The 25,384-nt window shown below is 38.4% G+C and overlaps 2 protein-coding genes across 3 annotated transcripts; both read right to left on the bottom strand.

Annotated features, from left to right (window-relative positions):
- Window positions 1-152: 152 nt before the first annotated feature.
- Window positions 153-11,039, bottom strand: ndufv1 (NADH:ubiquinone oxidoreductase core subunit V1). The gene is made up of 11 exons (XM_051664521.1): window positions 10,965-11,039; window positions 7,203-7,385; window positions 7,036-7,118; window positions 6,502-6,672; window positions 6,135-6,318; window positions 4,943-5,132; window positions 4,279-4,491; window positions 3,765-3,931; window positions 1,662-1,743; window positions 1,159-1,304; window positions 153-599 (listed from the first exon to the last, which is right to left on the bottom strand). Exons 2-11 carry the CDS (start codon window positions 7,377-7,379, stop codon window positions 519-521), a joined length of 1,494 nt encoding a protein of 497 aa, XP_051520481.1. The 5' UTR covers window positions 7,380-7,385; window positions 10,965-11,039; the 3' UTR covers window positions 153-518.
- Window positions 11,040-13,845: 2,806 nt separating this feature from the next.
- On the bottom strand, window positions 13,846-25,053 carry LOC127421459 (potassium/sodium hyperpolarization-activated cyclic nucleotide-gated channel 2-like). Of its 2 annotated transcripts, XM_051664518.1 has the most exons (8): window positions 24,728-25,052; window positions 23,769-24,215; window positions 18,910-19,342; window positions 17,832-17,993; window positions 17,135-17,353; window positions 16,896-17,042; window positions 16,184-16,424; window positions 13,846-15,802 (listed from the first exon to the last, which is right to left on the bottom strand). In XM_051664518.1, the coding sequence occupies exons 2-8, from the start codon at window positions 24,188-24,190 to the stop codon at window positions 15,588-15,590; spliced, it is 1,839 nt and encodes a 612-aa protein (XP_051520478.1). In that variant the 5' UTR covers window positions 24,191-24,215; window positions 24,728-25,052; the 3' UTR covers window positions 13,846-15,587. The 2 variants fall into 2 exon arrangements, with proteins under 2 accessions (XP_051520478.1, XP_051520477.1); XM_051664517.1 differs by having other exon boundaries at window positions 23,769-25,053.
- Window positions 25,054-25,384: the final 331 nt, after the last annotated feature.

Below are 25,384 nucleotides of genomic sequence, written 5' to 3'. Positions count from 1 at the left end.
TAACGAAACATCAGGAAATAAAACATCAGTGTGAATAAACATCTTTGTTTTTACGTACTACCTTGGCATCATCATCCTGCTTTTTGTGGAATACCAGTAAAGACCAAAGCTGTATCCAAAACACAATAAAAATTCCCCGTTTTAACCCCAGATCAAGAAACACATATTTATTTCCACAAATAAGTGTTACAATGCAAGATTTCATTATAATGGCATTAACATCATGATGGGATTTATTTACATCAACCATAACATTTACTCACATGTTATTACATGTTATTGTAAATGGATTATGTCTTTTCTCCAATAGTCTTCACTCTTTAATGAGTCAATCACCATGGTGGAAAAGATTCAGCTATTTAAGCTATTCAAAGAACTAGCCCCTGATATATGTACGAAACACAAGGTGGATGCCAGCAGACAAAAGTTCACATATAAGTGAGCGATGGACAATATTGGCTTTACTTAAATAACAATAAATGACAGGATGAGCGAGAATGGATGCAGATAGGGGGCCTTCAAGCACGGCATGCCTGCTGTTTCTGTTTGAAGTCTGCAATTCTGCTCTCCATCAAGGGGCGGAAGTGACGGATCAATCCCTAAGAACAAAGACAGAAAAAAAATGACATACTATGAATGTTCCATATAAAACATTTCTTCAATATAGGTGTTTAGATAAGGGCTGTCCATCAACTAAACATTTGTTTTACATGATGTGCTAATTAATTACTTTCAATTAATCATATACAAATATTTATTGATAAAGGCCCCCAATAATGGTCATTTAGAATAATTATAATAATTATAAATATAATATATAGACCTAATAAATATTATAATTCAGATCATTTAAATCAATTACATAATATTGTGGCATTATACAAGTAAAGCTTTTAGAGAATACAAAAAGTGGCTTTAAAAGTCAAAATATTGTTTGTTTTATTTCCATATTATTGAACATATCACTATTATTGACCTGCATCCCTCAGCTCTATATTTAATTGTTGAATTTACATACAGGTCGGGGCATGAATAACTGCATTAATGTTTCATTTAATTAATCACACTAAATTAGCACGTTAAAATGACAAACCTAAGTAAATCAGATTTCTGAATTGAGCAAAATAAACTATTCAGTATTCAGATTTCTGGCTATACCTGAACTGGCCATGCGGCTCCATCACCCAAAGCACAGATGGTGTGGCCCTCGATCTGTTTGCTGATCTCCCAGATCATGTCAATCTCTGCTGACTGTGCATCGCCTTTCACAAAGCGCCACATCATCTTATTCATCCAGTCCACTCCTGAGCAACACAGAGGTAAATAAGGTAAATATTTAGTACCTCATGTATATATAATCAGCAATTTGTGTTCACAATCACATAATGGCATTTAACAATTAATGATAATAATATCATACCAAATCAGAACTTTAATCAAATTTGTATTTAAATTTTAATACTTTAAAAACTTGGGAAAGAAAATTCTTGCATAAATAAACTGATAATAAGAAAACACGACTACCCTATCATCCAAGAGTTGGCTTACTAAAATAATATTCTTATCAAACCAGTTGAGACAATGTTTCATTAACAAGTGCTTGCAGATTATCAGGTAGCTGCAATTCTTAACAGTCACATGGAAATCAAATAGTTTCTTACCTTCCCTACAAGGAGTGCACTGCCCACAGCTTTCATGCTTGTAGAATTCAATTAAGCGGGCAATAGCTCGGATTACATCAGTCTGTGAAGAAACAAGAAATGTATTTATTAAAATAAAATAGTAATGTTTATTTTATATTAAATAGGACTATGATTTTCAAATTGGCAGCTACATTAAATTCAGCTCAACAACAGTCATTGAACTTGAAGCAAGCCATGTGTATTATTACTATTACAGTACTGAAACTGATCATTTGTGAGAAATATTACAGCACCCACTTGGGCATCTGAGATCTCACTCGCACTAAAGTAATAAAACAAGACTGAACTCTTTTACGACCCCACTTCCGAAAAAGTTGGGAGAGTATGAAAAATGCTAATAAAAACAAAAAGGCGTGATTTGTCGATTCTAATCACCATGTTCTATTTTTAAAGCAATATTTTACGAATTTAAAATTAGATGATTGCAACAGGCTCCAAAAAAATTTGTGACAATCGAGCTTAATACACTTATTAAGCATTTTGGCACTGAAGACACAAGTTTGTTAAGTTAAGCAAGCAGAATTTCCCCCATTTATCCATTATGCAGGTCTTCAGCAGTGCAATTGTACGGGCCCTCGTTTATTCTCAATTGATGACAGGTCAGGACTGCAGGCAGGTCAATCTAGCATCCGCACTCTCTGCTTACACAGCCATGCACTTGTAATCCGGGCAGTATGTGGTTTGAAGTTGTCCTGCTGGAAAACTACTTTTGAATGCGTGTGATCTCTTATCTCTCAATCGTCACTGTCTTAAAAACCGTCAATCGTCTGTAATGGATATCATGACATGGGCTCAGGAATACTTCAATAAAGCAACACCATTTGCCGCTGCATCCACAGATGTAAGTTAAAGGGTTAGTTCACCCAAAAATGAAAACTCTCTCATCATGTACTCACACTCATGCCATTCCAGGTGTATGACTTTCTTTCATCTGCTGAACACAAACAAAGATTTTTAGAAGAATATCTCAGCTCTGTAAGTTCATACAATGCAAGTGAATGGGTGCCAAAAGTTTGAAGATCCAAAATCCACATAAGGGTAACATAAAAGTGCTCCTGACGACAGTGGTTAAATCCATATATTCTAAAGCGATATGATAGGTGTGGGTGAGAAACAGATCAATATTTAAGTCCTTTTTCCTTCACTTTCTCCTTCTTCTGTTTTTGGTGATTCACATTCTTCGTGCATATCGCCCCCTACTGGGCAGGGAGAAGAATTTATGATTAAAAAAAATGTTTACTTTAAATGATTGATCTGTTTCTCACCCACACCTATCATATCATGTCTGAACACATGGATTTAACCACTGGAGTCATATGGATTACTTTTATGCTCCATGTGGATTTTGGAGCTTCAAAATTTTGGCACCCATTCACTTGCATTGTATGGACCTACAGAGCTGAGATATTCTTCTAAAAATCTTCATTTGTGTTCTGCTGAAGAAAGAAAGTCATACACATCTGGGATGCCAGGAGGGAGCGTAAATCATGAGAGAATTTTCATTTTGGGGTGAACTATCCCTTTAAGGCTTTACTATGCAAAGCAGAAGCCATACATCAACACTGTCCAGAAGCGCCACAACTTCTCTGGGCTCGGTCTGATCTGAGATGGAAAGTAGAACGGTGGAATTGTGTTTTGTGGTCTGACGAGTCCACATTTCAATAGTTTTTGGAAAAAACAGCCATCTTGTTGTTCGGGCCAAAGAGGAAAAGGACCATCCAAGCTCTTATCTTAAACTTAAACTTGTGTCTTCAGTGTGCAAACACTTAATAAGTATTACCAGAAGAAATGGTGATGTTGCGCAGTGATAAACACTCGACTGTCTCAACTTTTTTGGAGCTTGTTCCAATAATCTGATTTAAAATTAGTGTATATAAAAAAACTAAACAAAAAAACCTATTAAATGCACAAGGTAAAACATCAAATAATGTGTCGTAGTAGTGCTTTTAATATAGCACAGGGTGAATAGAATTTTCAAATCACTCCTTTTTGTTTTTATTAGCATTTTCCATACTGTCACAAATTTTCGGAATTAGGGTTGTAAATTACAAGGAAACGCACCGATTTATCCATAACAATTAGTGCTGCTGTGCCAAGACCAGTCTGAGCCTGAACGAGGGCATCAAAATCCATGAGAACATCATCGCACACATGACGTGGGATCAGTGGCGTGGAAGACCCACCAGGAATAACACAAAGGAGATTGTCCCAACCACCACGAACGCCACCTACCGAGAGAAGCATAGGATTTAATGCTAAATAAACTTTGTTTCAAACCTGTATGACTTTCTTTCTTCCATGGAACACAAAAGGAGAGCCGAATGTTCAGTCTCAGTCACCACTGACTTTCATTGTTTGGAAAAAGATGCAGTAAAAGTAACTGGTGACTGAGGCAAATGTTCTGCATTTTGTCTTCCTCAGAACGAAGAAAGTCAATTGGGTTTGGAATAACATAAGTGAATGATGACAGAAATTTGCATTTTTGAGTGAACTATCCCTTTATGAGTAAGATTAGGCTTGATCTATGAAAGAATATTTCCAGATACAGTATGACAGCGATGTCAATGCGGTTTACCTGCATGCCTTTCAATCAGTTCTTTCAAGGGAATGGACATTTCTTCTTCCACCGTGCAGGGGTTGTTGACATGGCCAGAAATGTTGAAGAGCTTCGTGCCAGAGTTTCTTTCTCGGCCGAAACTCAGAAACCATGTGCCACCACGACGGCAGATGGTTGGTGCCACAGCTACTGTCTCAACGTTGGCAACGGTTGTTGGACAGCCAAACACACCTGCAACAAAAACATAAATACGTCGGTCACATTTTCTGGACCTATTTAAACTTAGCCACTTCATGCGTCTTGATCAGTCGGATTGCTATCCAATTCGCTATGTGCATTCCATGCACACTTGGCCACATAAATGCATTTCCACAAAACAGATATGAATCTAATGTAATATCCTCACGCTATTTGAAACATAATGGATGCAAAATCATTTTCTTTTTATAAGTCAGTCTATTGAAAGCTCTATTCTATATCCAAGTTTCGTGGTTGCTCCCAACCTTTCATAGGGTCCTACAGTGCCATTTGGGCATTGTGAAGCTCACATAGCATGTGGCCTGAACAACCAGATGTACTTACACTTGATCATGATCAAACAGCTATTACAGGTCACTTAAACGTTAAAAAAAATATCAAGATTTGCTTTAGCTGTGTCTGTTTTTGACAATTTCCGACATACCCACGTCAGCAGGGAAAGGAGGTTTCAGACGAGGTTTCCCCTGTTTGCCTTCGATGGACTCGATCAGAGCCGTCTCCTCTCCACAAATGTATGCCCCAGCACCACGCATCACAAAAACGTCAAAGTCATAACCTGAGCCACATGCATTCCTACCAATTAGCCCTGCTGCATAGGCCTCATTAATGGCCACCTGAGAGAAACACAAAAACACAAAATGTTACTTCATTCAACATATTCAAGATGTGCCATTTATGGTTGTTCAGGTGCATAGGACAATACTACATTTCCCACTTTCTCATGGTCTCTTTAAAAACAAAATATAATAATAATAATAATAATATTTAACTAATATACAAGAGACTATATCAGTTTTCAGAAATCTAAATCAGCGGAAGTCACACCTGGTCAAAAAACAGATAAGTTGCATCTGTGCATAAAGGCGATATACAGTCATCACAATAGGAATCCACATGATCGTGAATTTTGCGCAATGGACTTCCGGAGGCAAAGAAATTGCCCCGCAGGTTTTTAGTGTAGTTCAAGTTTGGTGACTTTCACAGGCGAATTCGCTACGGTGGCACTGACCAACAGGAAGTTGCATCATTTGGCAGTGACCTCTGTGTGGGCGGTGCTTCATACACAGCTGCACTGAAAATTCACAGTGGACAAGGATATAATTTTAGCGGCAAGTTTTTTTTTTACTTTACTCTCACAAAGTATAAAGTGCAGCATTAAAAAGAGGCTGGTTGGCAATTCCTTTTTTGCTGGTTTCACATGCCGCCTCGGAATTTTGGTAAATGTGACCATGCCTTAAGTCGCTCTGGTAGCCTGATGGGGGCAGACGACTTCCCTTCCGCCACTCAGCATGTCAAGTCGCTCTGCAAAGATTTTCTCGAGATCTACACATCGTACCACAATTTATTTTTGACTTGTTTAATCGGGAGCATAAGCTTCAAGTAATACCAAGTGTAAACAGGGTCTTTGTCATCAGTAAACTGTCTCTCAACTGATTGAAACTCAACTTTGACTCCTGGTCATCATTGTTCATACTGGTTTCTTTATTGGGTATTGCTGTATTTCCCTACATCACACGGTCATTCAGTTAACAGATCTGTGTCACATGCGAGTAACAAAACCAAATTTGGGTCATATTCGGCTGCGGTGTGAACGTAGCCTTATTTTGTTTTCTCACCTGCAGGTTAGATGACTCATTGTAGAACTCTCCTCGGATGTAGATGTAGGCTGCGCGTGCTCCCATCGCCCGACCAGCAACCAGGCAGCCCTCAATCAACTTGTGGGGATCGTTGCGCATAATCTCTCTGTCTTTGCATGTGCCAGGCTCTCCTTCATCGGCATTCACCACAAGATATTTAGGCCTGAGAGGACAAAGAAAATCGAATGTCTAGATCAAGAAATCACGAAAACAACAAAAGGCTTCCAGGTATATTTCTGGGCAACAGTCGTTTATAGTACTTCTACTACATCATAAATTGTAATTTGGGGATAAGATAGCAAGAGCTACCACTGATGTATGAACATGACTTGTAATGTAAGCCTACCTGCCATCACTGGGCTTGTTCATGAAGCTCCACTTCATCCCTGTGGGGAATCCGGCACCTCCTCGGCCACGCAGACCAGACACTTTGATCTCATTCAGGATCCAGTCCACTCCTTTATCAAGAATCTCCTTGGTCTTGTACCAGTCTCCCCTGTTCAGGGCACCCTTCAGTCTGAGATACAGGGAATGATTCATTTTATAAATCATGTGTATCTGGATTAAAACTATTTCTGAAACACTCATGACATTTTTTTAGACAATTATATAAGAATTAAACTATTTAAAAAGCTCCTGAAACTAACATCTGTGACTAGAAAACTATAAATAAAGCCATCACAAACAACGTAGACAAGATACTGTCCATCATTTTTTACTATATTATTGTACTGTCTTTAGTTGTCAGTGTAGAACCTGTTGACATCTTTTGAAGACTGAAGAGTATTTATATTGTAAACATCAAAACTATGTCTTTAATATACATATTTAAATTTAGGTTATACTGCTTGTACAGTTGTTGTAGTTGTTGCTGTTTTACCTCCAGTCATGTCGCCCATATAGGTTAGTGAATATTCGGTCCTGGTCAGCAAGGGGTCCAAATTTGGTCTTTTTTGGTTTCTCCTGAGAAACACAAACTGATTTTAGCCTAATTGATCACCAATTACGCATACAGTAGATTTAATAGTGCTTTCTGAGAATAGCTACCTGTTGGACGGTGCTGTTGTACCGCACCAGTACCATGGAGCTCGGGGGACAGGCAGTGGTGGCAGCAGCAGCTGCAGGGCTGCGTGATGCACTGGCTGCAGCCTTGGCAACCGGGGCTCGTGACGCCCCAGTGCTAAGCACCCGGCTAAGCACAGGACAGCCGAGACAGGACAACATCCTTATCTAAAAAGATGAGCATGAAGGTTCGCAAAACACATGAAATTATTGGTCGGCCAATATGGGTTTGTTTTTTAAATGGTCGGTGCCGATAGCGATATCTAGACAACGTAGGGATGTTAATGATGAATCTATAATCGATAAATTGTCATTAATAATTTGATTACTTAAGCTTATCGATCATCAATAAATTAATTTCAGAACAAATACGTTCAGTAATCATGCCAGAAGACACTGTTTATACAGTCATCCGCCGCTAGAAGGCGCTTGCACACTGCATGTCACACCTTCTCTGCAACACAGAAGACGAACTATGCGCATCCTGCACTTCCTCTCGTGTAAAGATCAAGCAGGCTCAATGTAATCAGTGTTGGAGCGTTTCTCTATAAATTAACATAACATTTTCTGCATAAACCGTAATGCGTTTAAAGTACAACATGACAACAAGCACTGTTGATCCACCTGTCTCCTGTTTATTCCCAACCTACAATTATGTCAGTCATCACTGGGAAAGCACAAAGGCACATTCACCTGACATATGATCACCAGCAAAGCGGTATGTTATTTGGGCTGATGTGTTTACACAGCGTGTTATGATTTGACGTAATTTTTAAAAAGTCCAAAGGTACGAAATATCCCACAATCCACAACGTTTTAATGAACTCAAATATGTATCTTGTATACAAGTTATTATTAATAGTAGATAAAAATATAAATCTTTTTACTATAAATCTCCACTTTCACTTTTACATTCTGAAAGTGAAAGTGTAAATTTGTAGTTAAAAATGACTTAAATATTGATCTGTTTCTCACCCAAACCTTTCATATCGCTTCTGAAGACATTAATTAAATCACTGGAGTTGTATGGATAACTTTTATGCTGCCTTTATGTGCATTTTGGAGCTTCAAAGGTCTGGTCACCATTCACTTGCATTGTAAGAACCTACAGAGCTGAGATATCTGGGAAGGCATGAGGGTGAGTACATTTTTGGATGCACTATCCCCTTAAGTGTATTCTTTTAAATTACAGTTAAACAGTAGCCTACATGCACAAATTATTTGGAGTCCTCCAAATGTGTTTTGCGGTATTAATGTTGTCGATGAATTGATTAATTGATCATTAATTTCCATGACAATCAGTTTGAAAATGTCTGAAAACTGACACCCATGACAGCTGGGTGGCTGATGGCTGATATAAAGCTGATATATGACATAGTACTGATATTAAATTATATAATTTAATAATAGAAAATAAGATGTACACAAATTTATACAGAATTTAAATGTACACTGATTGTACACAATATTTTCACAAAACTCACTAAAAATATTTGAAAAAAGGAAATGCACATGCTGACATATTTCAAATCTGTTTTCTTACGCTTGCAACTTGATTTAGATCTTTACAAAACATTCTGTGTGCATGCAATTTTTTTACGTTTGCAATTTGATTTACGCATTCACAAATCTGACTCTGCCCATGCAAATCTTTTAGGCACAAATTTACCTTTATACTATATTTTATCTTTTCTAAATTGTAAGATGTCAAATGGGGGAGTGTTGGGGGAGGGGTATTGAGTGAGCATTAATGTGGTACACTGTTTAATAACAACACCTTATGGAATCACATTTAAGTTATTGAAAATGAATTCTATTGATATAAGAGAGATTGGCAGTACATTCAAGTAGTATTAAACAGTTACAACATAAACAACAAAACAATCTTTGTCCCCACTGATACACAATTTTAGCAGAACTCGTCTGTTTCGCATTAAATGTGCCATTCTAGAAATTCACGTAGCAGAAAGCACCGGTGGCAAAATAGCGTTATCAAACTGACAACCGTCAAACTGAGCGCGGCTAGCGCTGTCAGACAGGTTTGATATTTACTTGCACCTATTTTAATTATATCTTTCAGGGAATAGGGATATTATCGCTTACAGCATCTTCAAGTGTTTTTAAAATCAGCTGTTTGCATCGTTGCTTTCACTGACCATCACTAAAACTTGGCAACCAAAGAGAGGCAAGAAACAAAACCGAAATATAAGAACGGCATATAAATGTTCTTGCACAGCATATACTTTCCTGGTTCTAACCTTTAACAGCACCTTCAGTGTTGCGTGTAATGCATTACTAAGTAATTAATTACTGTAATTAAATTACTTTTTAAAAAGTAAGGGATTACTCTTAATTTTTCAGTAATTTAACTACAGTTACTTCTGATGTAATTGTGTTAAATACTGTATAGACTATAGAACAATTCTATATAAAACAATAGTAAATTTAAAATCGAAATTGAACGTCTAATGTTAAAGAGCACCTATTATGGTTTTTCAAATATTACCTTTCATGTAGTGTGTTATACAGCTGTTTGTGAATGTAAAAAAATGCATGACAAATGGAGTTATTGACTCCCAAAAGAAAGAACTGATTCTGAACACCTGAAACGAGTCGTTAGTAATTCCAGACTTACTTCCTGTACTAACCTGCATAATTTGGTAACAAAAATCCCGCCTCTGGTCTTCATTGGCTGCTAACGAACAGCTTTGACCCGCCCTCAAACACTACACTAAGCGGTAGACCAATCACAACAGACTGGGACATCTGACCAATCAGAGCAGAGTAGGCTCTCTGAAAGGAGGAGTTTAGAATGAATCCTTTAGAGCGGATCATTGAACAAGTCGTTTTTGACACTGGGGAAAAAAGGTAATGCTGCAATTTAAATTATGAGCAAATTAAAGTGTTTTTTGACCTTGGATGCATGTAAATCTATTGTATGAGACCTTTAAAACAAAATTAGGCACGTTTAAACACCATAATCGGTGCTCTTTGGTTTTCTAATTTAATGCAGCCCCCTTAAATTTACATTTACATTTATGCATTTGGCAGAATGCATAACTGCATAATAAAAATTCTTTGACCAGTTCATGAATAATTTATTTGATTTTATATAATTTATTTGAAAGAATTAAAAGAACAATTTCATGTCTATCCTTGTATTTTTCATCTGGTCGAGGTTGATAAGGATTTTAGAAAGTAATTAGTAATGCAAATACTTTTCAGACAGAGTAATTAGTACAGTAATCTAATTACACTGTAGATGATGTAATTAGTAGTTATTAATTTAGATGATGTAATTAGTAGTTATTACTTTTTTAGAGTAACTTACCCGACACTGGGCACCTTATATATTGATCATAATTCACATAGGAAACTCAACAGCCCTCAAAATGCAAGTTAACTTTAGTATTGCAGGTGTAAATGCAGGGAATTGGCACTCAAAAAAAAAAAAAAAAAAAAAAAGTTCAGCACAGGTACATTCATGTAGAATAAAAGCACTCCATCGGATAAAAATAACAATATTATAATGACACACAAGTCAAATTTATTTTAAGCATGAAACGAGTAAAAATAAAGTCTAAGCACAATTTAAGATGACCTCCCGTGACTTTAGTGGGATTTAGACACTGCACAACGTTTCTGTCTCGGTTTACCAATGGCAGATTCAGTAACATCAATCTAACGGATCAAACTGTCAAAATTGGGACATAGATGAAAAAGGGAAGGGATCAAAGCGCTGCTTACCTTCGTGATCTCGGATCTGTTGTTATAAAATACAGAGAGGAAGGAATACAGCGGCCAACCCGGATGAAATAACGGGTTTAGACTGAAGGATAGTGGAGGCGCTGTTTTGCAGGTTATAAGACTGTTGTTATAAAATCCTGAGTATGGTCCACCCACCTCATCTTTAATGCAAAACCCTTCGTTTGGTAAGAGTATCCGTTACAAATGTAAAAGTTGAGAAACTAAATGAATTTCCATCAAATCAAAGTTATTGCACGTCAGCACTTTGCTTATATGCACTTTACTTTGCTATTATGCCACAAATGCTGCCAATTGAGCTTAACTTGTATTGATCCCAGAATATTCCTTTAAAGAGGAGATAAATTAATCTATGTGCTAAAAAAAAAAAAAGTTTCAACAGAAATTGTAGATAGAGACTAGCATTTTACTCATCCTGTATTTCATATTGTGTACGTTAAAGGGGTTATGTCATGAGGAATACATTTTTCCTTGATATTTTGACATATAAGAGGTCTTTCTACTATAAAACCTGCTGTAAATTTCAGAACCTAATTCCCAATGCAATAAAAGCATTTATTGAAACCAAGCTGCCAAAACACCTCGTTCTCTACTCCCGCGACTTCCCTATGTCACTAGGGGTACTCATTAATTCATGACTGCCTCTACAGCAACAACATTAACGCCTACTTTACATCATCGCATCCACTGGCCACAACTCAGTTTTAAGCCATTCGGTTACATTCAGCTGCTGTCACTTGTTGTTGTGTGCAGCTGCTCAACATACTGTTCTTTCGCCCATCTGTGCTATTTTTAATTGTTGGTGGATATAAACACACTAAATGGACATCTTTAACCATCTGATGCGTTACTAGCAATGTGCACCTCAGTACAGGATGATACTGGAAACTGTATGTGTGCGTCTTCATTGTGCTTTGGACTATAAATGTGCATCATGTGGATGTGTCTTCAGCGTATTTCAGCTTGGATTGCTTGTGAAACAGTCATAAAATGATTCAAGCTTTGCAAAAGAATTGTCAGTGAAGGATGGGGCAGTTAAAAACACTATTGGTGTGACTCCAGCCAGGTCTCCTCAGCAACCAAATTGGCCCGGTTGCTAGGGAGGGTAGAGTCACATGGGGTAACCTCCTCGTGGTCACGATTTGTGGTTCTCGCTCTCAATGGGGCACGTGGTAAGTTGTGCATGGATCGCGGAGAGTAGCTTGAGCCTCCACATGCTGGGAGTCTCCGCAGTGTCATGCACAACGAGCCACTTGATAAGATGCGTGGATTGACTGTCTCAGAAGCGGAGGCAACTGAGACTTAATCTCTGCCACCCAGATTGAGGTGAGTAACCGCGCCACCACGAGGACCTACTAAGTAGTGGGAATTGGGCATTCCAAATTGGGGAGAAAAGGGGCCTAAGTAAACAGTTCCATTCATTAATATTTCAAATATCATGACTGTTTGATAGTTTATGGTGCTGAAACCTTGTCTAGACCAGGTGAGGCCGTTGATGCGACGGGACACAAAGGCTTGGGGCTGTCTACACCATGTGCGTCGACACAAACTTTCTAAAGCATTTATTTGTGTTGTTGTTGTTGGCAGTAGTGCCAGTGCGTACAGCGAAAAATAGAACAGGAGATCTTTTTACTGTTTACTGCAGCGGACGCTTCCATGGTAGACAGCATCATTGATTATAATGGGTTCTATTGCTTTTGACGTGACAGGCCTCTTGCATCCAGTTGTGCTTGTGATGAACAGTTTAATATATTCAGATGCAATGTTTTGGATATGCGTTGTGTGTAAACCCTGAAATGTAGTTTTATAATATTGTGTAGTTTTTCTTTCTCTTCCCATTGAATTTCAAATATGGCTGTATTTGAGGGGCTGCACGATGTAGGCCAATCAGAACAGTTGGTGTTTATGTTGACGTTTAAAGGAGGAGCTGAGGCCAAAACCAAGCATTTAGACAGAGAGCAAAAAAACAGGGTGGAAAATGATCATATATGACTAAATTATGATTGTTTTGGTGAAAACAAGGTAAAAAACTTTACTAACATCATCAGTGGACCTCAGGGAAGATAATACAATTATAAAAAAAAGAGCATTTCACAACCCCTTTAAGGTTGGATATAGTGGCCCCAAGAAGTATTTGGACAATTAAACGCCTAAAATGTATGAATTTGATTGCTTTACATAGCAAAATATCAAACCATGTGTAATTTGTTTTAAAGAATTACAGGACAGAGACACTTTTCAAGCAACCCAGGAGACACACGTGCATCTTCGAGATGTCTGTTTAAAAGAGTTTCATCTGGAAAGCATCGCATTCTAATTAACATCTGATAAACATCTTAATAAGAGCAGATTTACACACATTCTAAATTATAAACATCTCAAAGACATATTCTAAATGTCTTATTGACCGGGGCCCCGGGGCTTAACGTTTTGCTGGGCCTCTGTCTGCTGTTAATACAGCCCTAAGTATCGCAAATGGGCAAATTATCTAAAATATACGTCTTCCAGATGAAAACATCAACATCAAATAGATGTCTGGGTGATTTATGTGTACTATCAGAGAACACATTTTAAAAGAAAGTTGTAAGATTATAAAATAATAGGTATATTAAAATGTGAACTTGAGGGGAACTGACTTTATACATACTAATATTAGCTAAAATACCTCAGAAAAAATGTAGTTAGTTCTGAGAAAAGATCTAGCATAATTTGTTTGCAGATTTCCCTGTGACATTCATATAAGCTTATGTCTTACTTTTTAAGTTTTCTGATGTATCATTTCAGTCCCGAATAAAGGCACAAAGCCAATTTATTTAGTATGAAATTGTATTTTATTTTGTAGAACAAAATTAATTGACAGAAACTGTAATTCTCCTAAAATAATAAAGCAGTGCTTTCTTGTGTTACTGGATGACATGAACCATAAAGCATCATGCATGTTAACTGAATACTCTACTAAACGCTATGCGACAATGTAGTAGTTAAGGTTGTATTCTAGTAAGCACCGTATCTGTATGCATTCAAGTAAGACTTTTTATTGCAACCTAGTGGTAGCAATCATCACAGCATCTTACTGTCAGGACAGACACTTACAGATACCATGTGTAGCCTAGTTTCCAAACATGTAAGGTTTTAGCTTAAAGTGCTGCTGAAAACAACTCCAACAGCACTTTAATAATATAGTAATATTTGACTAGAACAGTTCATATTAGCATTTATATTTAGAAACCTTACATTACAGTACATAAGTATAAACACATGAAGGAAATAAACTTTCAAATCACACTGTTCTTAGATGTTCTTATACTTTCAATATTTTATCAACAATACTCAATATGCATCTCGGTAATATCAGATTGTGTGGGGTTTACATTTCCAATCACTCATAGAAATGTTACTAACAAAATATAATTAAAAACTTAATTTATGAAATGCTTTTTTTTATTTTTTATTTGGAATGCCCAATTCCCAATGTGCTTTTAAGTCCTCGTGGTCACGTAGTGATTCACCTCAGTCTGGGTGGCGGAGGACGAATCCCAGTTGCCTCCGCGTCTGAGACCGTCAACCTGCGCATCTTATCACGTGGCTTGTTGAGCATGTTGCCAATGGAGATATAGTGCGTGTGGAGGCTGCACACCATCCACCATGGCATCCACTCTCAACTCACCATGCGCCCCACCGAAAATGAACCACATTATAGCGACCACGAGGAGTTTACCCCATATGACTCTACCCTCCCTAGCAACTGGGCCAATTTGGTTGCTTAGGAGACCTGGCTGGAGTCACTCAGCACACCCTGGGATTCGAACTAGCGAGCTAGCGAACTCCAGGGTAGGTAGCCAGCATATTTTACCACTGAGCTACCCTATGAAATGCTTTTTAACAATTGAAAACATCTTCTTCCTAAAGGTTTAGTTTCTTCATGACTGATTATCCTGTGTCAGGGCAGAATGCAATTAGTTTAATCAGTGATTATATGACTCACATTGTTTAATACCTATTCAAAGTGAAGAGGACATTGGACAGGCTGTCCTAGCTCAGTAAAGACTTGGAGTTAGCAGACATCTTTTGCTACTATGATTAACAGTAACAGTTAAAACAGTAGGTTTATTTGTAAACATTTTCTTTGTGAACCAAGTTTTATGTCTATGTTTATTATGTTGTATTACGCTCATTTAATTGTATTGTAATATATATTGCTGAACGCATTTTGCTTTGTCCACCATGTTGAACAAAGTCCCTGGTAACTAACAAACCATAAAAACTGATGATTTTGATGATTCACTATAAAGTGAATTATAGATCTGTTCTCTCAATAGACAGCTAAATATTATTAGAAGTATAGGACCGGTATTGCTTATTTTTATATTCTTATACATTGCATTGTTACAGGAAGAACAGAAAACATATTTGATTAGATAAATCAAATCATACTGCAAATGTACATTGTCATTAAAGTCAGTTAATTTAGCAAGATCGTGCTTATGTGGGGACACTGTAACACTTTCCTCCACTTTTTCTACATTCATTTTTATCTTCTATCAGTTGGTCTCTGGTAAGTCAAGGTTCACCAAGGTGAGCAGAACAGATCACGCAAAGAATTTGTCAGTCCCCATCATCATCCATGGTTTTGTGTGAAGACACAATGCATTTTCCCTCCCTGTCCAGGCGGTCCGCAACTACGCTCTCAAATGCTCTTCTCATTAATGGGTTCTCTTCCAAAACCTCATTAAAGTTGTCCACACTGAGTGAATAAAGTCTGCTGTAGGTATCTGCCCTGACGCTGGCTGTACGACGTCCACGGGTAAGTAGACATATTTCTGAAAAAAGGAAGAGGAACAGATTTGACATTCACTTGATTTTTTTTTTCTTACAACCAAATTCCTTCCACACAACAAAACCCTATTTTCATTAAATCCATGTAGTGCGTAAAAGCTTCAATAAAAAGCTATGTTTTTTATGAAAAAAGCCTAGCTACATTCACACTTCTGAAAAATTTAGTTAAGGTGGTAGCATAGCTACTTTTTGTTGTTAACTACTCCCCAATACTGTTGACCAACCTATAATTTAGGTGTAGTTTACGGTTAGGGTAAAGGTTAGGTTAGGACTATGTTTCCAGATTAGAATGTTGTTCCAGGACCATCAAACGTTGTTGGTCCAGGAATTATATTTGCAAAATCATAGTGACATATCAAACTTACCCCCAAAGTAGCTGCCATCATTAAGTTTCTTTTCCTTATTGTCGTGAGTGATCACACTGACACAGCCATGTTGGATGAAGTACATTTTGCGACCCAGCGTCCCTTCGCGGATGATAATATCACCCGGCTGAAAGACCTCGAACCGTAATTTTGTGAGGAGCACTGTGACGAAGTGAGGATCAGCATTCCCAAAGAGTGGCATGTTAGCCACCAGCCCACGGCAGTTGTAGTTCACTATCTCCTGCAGGTCAAACACAGAATACAAGATGGATTAGGATTAACATTACCCCATCTACTAATGCATCCTGTTGAGGAAATAAGCAGTTTAGTTTAAAGGTTTGTTGATAGAAGATTTAGGAGTACATGGATGAGGAATTGTCAAATGTAAAAGGGACTATATGTGAGAAATTATAGCAAAAGTTTGTGATGAGAGATAAAGTTGATCAAATACAGAATTTCAGAGGAATACTGACAACTTTAACTGAATGGAAAAAAGATGCAATGAAAGTGAAAGGTGACCGAGGCTAACATCCTGCCAAACATCTCCTTTTGTGTTCCACGGAGGAAAGAAAGTCATGCAGGTTTGGAACGACATCGGAGTGATGAATGAAGACAGAATTTTTATTTTTGGGTGAACTATCCCTATTAACTGAAAAGAGTGTGAGCTTTTGAACCAAAAACAATGAGAGTATAAGAGAAATGGTAAAAGAACCTCTTTGAGTGGGTCACTGAGTTCTCCAAGGATGTTTTCCTCATCAAACATCTTGCCCTGGAAGCGATGCTCATAGTAATCATGGATCCTCTGTCTCATGTCAGCAGGCAGCTTGTGAAAGGACATGTACTGTTCCACTTGCTTATACTGTAACAAACCAATGATCAAACAGAGGGACTTATTACAAACCAAAACACTATCTCAAAAATGCCTATAAAGTATTTGTGAGCAATTAGTACCTTCTCTTGGTACTGACGATGGGAGGCATCCAATGACTGGACCAGGTTGGTGGCATTGCCTAAAAACATGGCGTAGCAGGTGGCGCCAATGATCATGCTAATCATAGTCAGCCAGACATCAGTTGTTCCCTCTGGTGCCTGAGCTCCGTACCCAATACACAGCATATGACTCATGGACATAAATAGGGCATAAGAGTACTGGACATCCCAGGTGGCATTCTGACAGACAAGGATCAAGAAGTCGCCAATTTAAACCAAAACTTTAAAGGTGCACTACAATTTTTTCCTAGTTTAAAAAGTTTTACTTCAAAAGAAATTAATTGTAATTTTGAAACATGTATAAAATCACGACCACTCACATAAGATGAAGACTCCAGTCATATCAGTAACCTTATAAAAGCTGTTTTAATCTACATGGAGAGGGTTCCCTCATAGCGCTGCCATGTTTCAATCACATGACCAGTTGCTTAATCTCAGAAACCACACTGTTATTGGACCCTTTCACTCATGGATTAAATTAATCATGGCTGACTGTGAATAGCGATTTCTACAATGATGCTGCATCCACGCCCCTATGTTTAAGTGTACTGTAAGACGACAAATTAAAAAAATTACTGAGTGCACCTTTAAAGGATTAGGCCTTTATGTATACAAGTACATCTTCCCAACCTACCCAAACATATTCCATCCTACTTACCACTATGTTGTTTTTGGAGACCCAGGAGTTTGCTGGGAAGTCTTGCAGCATGGGTACCATGAACTGCATGCAGCCATCCCAGTGACACAGCAGCAGCATCATTCCAATCAGATTCACTATGCGAACCACTGCACTTGCTAGATCATAGGTCATATGGAATATCTGTAAAAATTGTTGACAGCTTTACAGTCAGAACTAGAACTTTTTCTTACTCCCGTTATGCAATATATTATGCGTTTCTCTCCTGTACAGGTCATTCTTCCCCAAAATGATGAAAAATAGCATCAAATTTGCTAAATGCCATGCTGTAGATCAGCTCTGTAAGGCATATTATGGAGATTATATGGAGAAAATATTATATATTTTGAACTGTCAACTGTCATAGCTCGATAGGAAGAGTGCTAGACACCCTTGTGCTGCTTACGGAATACATCCTTTACCTCTTTAACTTATAACTTATATCTCAGGCTCCCTTTCCTTCCGTACTATCCTTAGCTCTGTTCCAAAACCTAGTGAGCTGCCTTGCTGCCTACTGCTAACATAGACAGCTGCCTTCTGAGGCAGCATTCTATCCATCATGGAACCTCATAAATGACTTATTAGGACTGCTGTACATAGGCAGGAACTCTTTGTGTCATTCAAATAGTCCTCCTCATGTATAGCATCGGAGACTCGACTCACAATTGATTCCAACAGATATACGATGCTCCAAAGATTCTCTTCATTTCATAAAAATATCTAGAACACACAAATGTTGAGTAACATGATCCATTTTTAATTACACTGAACTATTTGTATTTCTCTCGCCTCGTCCACAATCTTGGATGGATTGTTTTCACTAAGATAATCACAGTGCCTTCTGGGATTGTCCTCTCTGCTGCCTTAGATTTTGCCTAAAATAATGTATTTTGGGGGACAGCATAATTATGTTACCTATCTTGCAGAACAGCCTTCGCTTCGGTAGTGTGCTATGATGTCTTACATTACTAAGTAGATAGTTCACTAGCGTTTGGAACAGATCACTAGTCTCGATCTCTATTCTTATCTCTTCCTCTTCTCTGTCCCTTCCTTTGCTCACCTCTTCCCACTGATGAATGTACCGTATAAGTCTGGACAAACGCAATAATCTGAGCAGACTGAGGATCTTGGTGAAGCGGACGATGCGCAATGCCCTAGCGGTGCGGTACACCTCCGCTGACTCTAGCCGGGCCTCTATATCCACAATCAGGAAGATGTAGTCCACTGGGATGGAGGAGATGAAGTCTACCAGAAACCAGCCTCGCAGGTAATGCCGACGGATCACTTTCGGGTCCAGGATGATCTGGGAGTTGTCGCCCTCCGTAATGCCGGTACGGAAGTTGATGATGAGGTCGGCCAGGAAGAGTGTGTCGGAGGCCACATTGAAGGAGATCCACGGCAGTGTGTTCTGATCTTCAAAGAAGGTGATTCCCCATGGTAGAATGACAAGGTTGCCCATCATCAAGCAAAGCATAACGAAGTCCCAATAGAACCTGTTTGTGACAATGCACGATATAAGAATCAAAGGGTAGATTCTGGAGTAGGTACATTCAAATCTGTAATTGCAACTATGTAATCCAAATGCAAAATAACGTAGCTCTTTTGCAAGAACTTTGACACCGTTTACTAGCAAATGTTACTTTTAAACTCCAGAACATATACAGTTGCTAAAATTATTGAAATTAGTTCACTTGACAAGCAGTTTTCTTTCATATGTTGATGTATTTCCTGTTAAAACAGTAAGTTTTGACATATAAAAATGTGCTACTTGCTAATGCTAGTTGGTGGCATGTGGCAATAAGAGGAGGGAAATTCTCATTCTAGAGAGTTCCTTTATTGGATATAGATTTGTAAATACCAATAAGTGCAAGATGAGTCATTAATATTTTTAGTGTATTAATGTTTTCGCCTTTATGAGTACACTATTGATGGCCTCAAAGCTAATAGACATGAACTAAAAACATAAATTGTAGCTTAGTGGTTTATAGAGCTCTACTGCTAACCACAAGGTTCAACCGGCCAGGTTCTGAATGTAACTGGTCCTACTCAACCCGCTCAGAACGGGATACGAACCGGCGTCTCCAGCAAGGGAGGCGGGCGCACTAACGAGGAGACTAAAGGCTACAGCTCCTAATGCAAGTCGCTAGTGTGCCTCTTGAGGCTAGGGGAGTGAGGTGTACAAACTGCACAGCTACCTATTAGCTGGCAACCGTTACACTCACCTCCCTAAATCTCACTCCCATCCGGGACACGGCACCACTGTAACCAGTCCTGCTCAACTTACTCTGAAAGGGATTCGAACCGGCGTCTCCGACATGGGAGGCGGGTGCGCTAACGAGGAGGCTAAAGTCTACAGTCCCCAGCGTAGGTCACTAGTGCGCCTCTTGAGGCCAGGGGAGTGAGGTTTACACACTGCTCAGCTACCTACCAGCTGGCTACCGTTACATGCAATGGATGATCTGTGAGCTATCACCATTTTGTCCTTGAGGAACACATTTAATCCCAGGTTGCTCTAGTAGGTCTCCCCTGTAACTTAAAGAGGCGGCGTTTTATGGCGTTGTTCTGTGAATTTTGTGGAAACAAATTAATCCTGCCCTAGACGTGTCGGAATAAATAAAAAGTTCTTGATATGTGACCCTGTAAAGCACACCTGGTCATCTATCTATCTTATTGTAAATAAACCATTAATATTAAGATAAAGTTTGATTTAATTGGTTAGGTACAAGAGTCGCTATTAAAATAAGTATTGTGACCTTAACCAAAGAGGTCAATTACGTCAGGCTGCAGCATTACTTGCCATGCCATTCCATGATGATTGAGAAAGCAATTACTGAAGTGGTAACAGAGAGTTGTGAATGTTCTGTATGTGACTATCTAAACTGGATATGCAGTCTTGTGTGCATGCTGCCGTACATGCCCTCTGTGTTTTGAAGTTTCCACCTGTGATCATATTTTCTAAAGCAGTGTCATTCATCTTGTGGCTTTTGGTATCCTCTGACCTTGTACTTGCATATAGCCTTCTCTATAGCTTTGTAGTTAATTATTTGTTATATTCTCATGCTAAGAAAGAAAAGCAATATTGAACAGATTGGAGGTTGTATAATCGGTGTCAGCCAATTCTAAAGCTTCTCTGGACTGCTGTGCATTGTTATAAACAGAATTTATCATAACAATGTTCTCACATCTAAAATTCTGTAGCTCAACTGTTAGACCATGGTGGTAGCAATGCCAAGGTTAGGATAAAAGCATCTTATGTTTACATGTAAATACATAAAAAAATCAAATAAAAAAAGCAGAATCACAGCCATAAGTGTAGGTTTTGTGAGGTCATAAGTGCCATGTCCCCAACCAATAGTGGAGAACCTCAAGATTTTTTTTTTTTTTTATACATTTATATATTGTAAGTCAATATAGATAATTATAAAATGGATCCTAATTTTTTTGTGCTGATTGGTCGTGTATTGCTGAAAACACAATCCGTTTATCCCTTCACATCTTGCTGCTTTCTCTGTGCACTTATTTCAAACAAAGAACATCCACCTGACACGCTGGGTCCCACCAGCCCATCTATCTACAGTATCTCTGATACCCTCTCTGGCTGATGTTAACTCTGTAAAGAAAGCGTTGTAATGGGATGCCCTGTATAGCATTGTACTGATCAGTGTTGATTGAAAGGTTTGTTTTAAAGACCTGATTTGTGGCTTAAGTGTTTGTTGACATTATTATATAATTACTGTAAAAATTGGATACATTAAGTTGTTTTCAATAGGAGCCATTTCTAACTGATCAGAGCTTAAAAGGAATGTTCTAGGTTCAATACAAGTTAAGCTTAATCTACAGCATTTGTGGCATAATGTTGATTTCCTTAAAAAAAAAAAAAAATACTCTACATCACTCGACATAACAAAAGCAAGAGTTGAGGTTACAGTAAGGCACTTACAATGAAAGTGAATGGGGCTAGTCCATAAACATTTAAATACACAGTGTTTCAAAAGTATAGCCACAAGATGTAATTGTTATACGTGTTAACATGATTTTAGTGTAATAAAATCAGGGATTTACCAGCATTACAGCATTTACCAGATTACAGAGTTACATGGCTTTACGTTGCCATGACAATAAAGATGTATTGTTGAAAATAACTTTACACAGATCAGATTAGTAACAGATTTTATCACACTAAAATCCTGTTAACACGTATAATATTTCCTTATTTTGGTTTTACTTTAGAAGCACTGTGTATTATAACGTTTTGGGACTCAGTGCCTTACTGTAACCACGATTTTTGCCTTTTAAATAAAACGAGGAACGAGTCGAAATTACTTATTGCAGTAATCAACCTTATGCCACAAATGCTGTCGATTGAACTAAACTAAGTTTAACCTGAAGATTCCTTTATTTCCGTTGGTGTAATTTATTTATTCAGTGATGTAAAAATAATGTTTTGACTTGAAAGTTACCACATTTTAAAGTTACCTGACATTGATTTTCACATTTTTTATGGGAAGCATAAGCGGTGCTTGCCTGTGAAAGAGTCATTACCACAATGATAGTGAGTGAATGGTTGCTAGAGCATTGCTTTACAATTGACCCTTCACTAACCTCCACCCCCTTGGTTACAGTCGCTCGCTCTGACAAGCTCTGCCACAGGAATGAATGGGAGATTGGCGTGAACGGCGTGGTTTTTGGCAAAATATTCTCATAAATGGAATGGATAATATTATTACGCGGGCTGGAATGAAGAGTGACATTGTAAAACATATTTATCTGACGTTTTTTGTAAAATAAATTGTTCATTTACACAGTAATTTGATTGAAAACTGTGCAGACTGTGAATCAGAATTGAGGCAAACGATCATCACAGTCACATGAAAAGAGAAAAGCATCATTTGATAGCGAGTACAAACTTCATAACAGTGTAAGTGAAAAAATCTGCTTATAACATCTCATAACACACTCATTTTGATGCTGTGAACTCTTTATTTACTTTCACCTGTACTAAGACCTGAATCAATACGTAAATGAATTAATGTTAAGTTGTTAGCTTTAAAGTGCAGGTGTCTTCGCTGACGTTATACATATTCATTTGGGAATGAGAAATGACACACTTTAATCCATAGCAAGCTCTTCTCAATATTTATTTAAAGATATTTTTTTTTTTTAAAGAAAGAAAAAACATCACGTGTATCCTCTCAAGGTACCTTGTGTCACTATTACAAGTGTCCCGGCAACAACGTGTTTTAAATTTTTTGAATCATTTTGATAAAATCCCGCTTAAAACTACCCAAACACACATTACTCCCATAGGCTCTCATTATAAAAAGGCAAAGGCTTGTCAGAGAAATAGCGGCGGGGCAACAGTTGCTAAGACGGGATTGGTCAGAAACGCTTTTAAAGCAGGGTTTAGCGAAGGGTCAATTACTAAGTTGAGTGGGTTTCTGTGTGTTGACAGTGTGATTAAGCATGTATGTGGTTGCTAGAGTGTTCTGGATGGTTGCTAAGTGGATGCTAGGATGTTCTAGATGGTTGCCCAAGTCAAAAGAGCCCACCCCTAAGTCTTTTTGACATTCTGGTCCCTAGATATGGCTCAGATCCCTCCTTCAATGCAAGTCTATTATATTTTTCACCGATTTTATCATCCACAAAGTGATAAAATCATAAGTTGGATTACTTAGAAAAGTAACAGCACACCTGCCCTCAACAAGCCACATGATTTGAGCACCAAACCTTTAGTATACTTAGGGTTAGGGGTTTATTCATGTCCCAACCCGAAGTATAAGCAATAGTGATAGAAAAAATGGTTAATACATCTGCAAACAGGAGATTCAATGAACACAACAGGAGCTCAATTCCCACCTCTGTAAACACCATCCCTTGTTTTTGCCTAGTCACATTTTCCCTTTCCCCTGCGTCACTCACCTGAAGTCACTGTATGGATGTATAATCCACGCCCCAAATGACTTTACCCGCTCCTGCTCGGCTGCTACACCCTTTGCACTACCAAACATTCGCAAGGAGAACTTGTTCACACCTGGCTGCAGCATGGCGCTGAATTGTCTCTGGATATATGTGGATTGGTCAGTGAAGTCCCCTTCCTCTGATTCATATGGCAGGGGGACACTCGTAGGCCCCGTTGACTCGTGCATGGCTTTGTCCATGCGAGGTGGACTATGTCCAGGCGATTTGCTCACAGTGGTGGTTGCAGACGTGCCATCCGACCCTTCTGTAACCTCAAAGGATTTTGAGCTGGGATTGCCCCCCGAGTCTGTTCGTTCCTGGTGGTGATTCACAATGGACCGCAGTCTTCTGCTTACCTCCTCTCCCACTCGCTCCCCTCGCATAAAGGTCCTTGAAGAGGAACACCAGCTAGGAAGGGAGAAGCCACTCTTAGTGCTGAGTTTAGAATCGCCATTTGAAGCAGTGGGTCTGGCATCACCAAGGTGTCCATCTCCATCCATAATTCAAAGTCTGATGTCAATGCGTTTTCAGAGTGACAAATGGAATGTATTGACCAAAATCTCACAAAATAAATTGCAGCATCATAATTTCCTAATCTGACAGTGAAGGTCCTGATGTTTTCCAAATGGAAAGCAAAGTGTATACACCACAAAACAAAACCTCAAATTGAGCTTTTCAAATAGGATAAACTGGAAAAAATAAAATAAAAATAATAATCAAAATAAACTAGCAAATATGTGTTCTGTTCATACTTCTTTGGACTCAATTTGTGTGTTAATTTTCCATGAAATATTTATAATACACATTTGACTCACTTGAAGTTTGGTTTTAAAGCTTTTTCTCCAAAATATTATGTAATCTTGAGACGAAAGAATATATTGCTTAAAAAGACATAACATGTCAAATAAATGTAAGTTTACCAGTTAACAAAACCACAATGCCAGACTCTTGCGATCCTAAAACTCCTATAACCAAAAGCACAGGTGAATCCGGACTTTCCTCACTGCGCACTTCATCCGCCCTAGGAAAGTTCCTCTGGGAACAAGTACATTTATTGTCAATATTATTTCCCCGTATCCAATTTTCATGTATCCAACATCTTATACGTTGACAAAATCTCCCCAGAATGAGCGCGCGGTTTGTCGTGTTATAAGAGCATGGCCAAATTACGCGTCCGTTATGACACAAAGACCGCAATGAAACCCGCAGAGGTTTTAGTATAATCGGCTTCTTGATAGCAGGCGGTGTCTTTATCCCCCTCTCTGCTGACACCTGCGTGTTGTCTGTTAACAAGCTGTCTGTATGAACAGGTAAGGGATAGAGCGTCACACCTGAGCGGCCCAGCTGGGAAGGAAACAGGCGGGGTCAACCTGTGCCAGAGGACGCGGAATGCACTGGAGGTTCACGGATGTATTTAGCTGAGCACGGTGCGTGCGTGTCACCGAGGGCATTGTCAGTCTTAGTTCTCTCTCCCAGACTGATGTAGCACACTGCTTTAAAAATATATGCTGTATTTATAGATTACAAAACCTACACTAAGCTTATTAGGTTTTTTCTAAAATTATTAAATGACTTGA

The sequence above is a fragment of the Myxocyprinus asiaticus genome, chromosome 30 (assembly GCF_019703515.2).
Source record: "Myxocyprinus asiaticus isolate MX2 ecotype Aquarium Trade chromosome 30, UBuf_Myxa_2, whole genome shotgun sequence".
In the NCBI taxonomy this organism is placed as follows: domain Eukaryota; kingdom Metazoa; phylum Chordata; class Actinopteri; order Cypriniformes; family Catostomidae; genus Myxocyprinus; species Myxocyprinus asiaticus.
The sequence above is the reverse complement of the archived record's forward strand: the minus strand, read 5'-3'. Positions and strand labels throughout refer to the sequence as shown.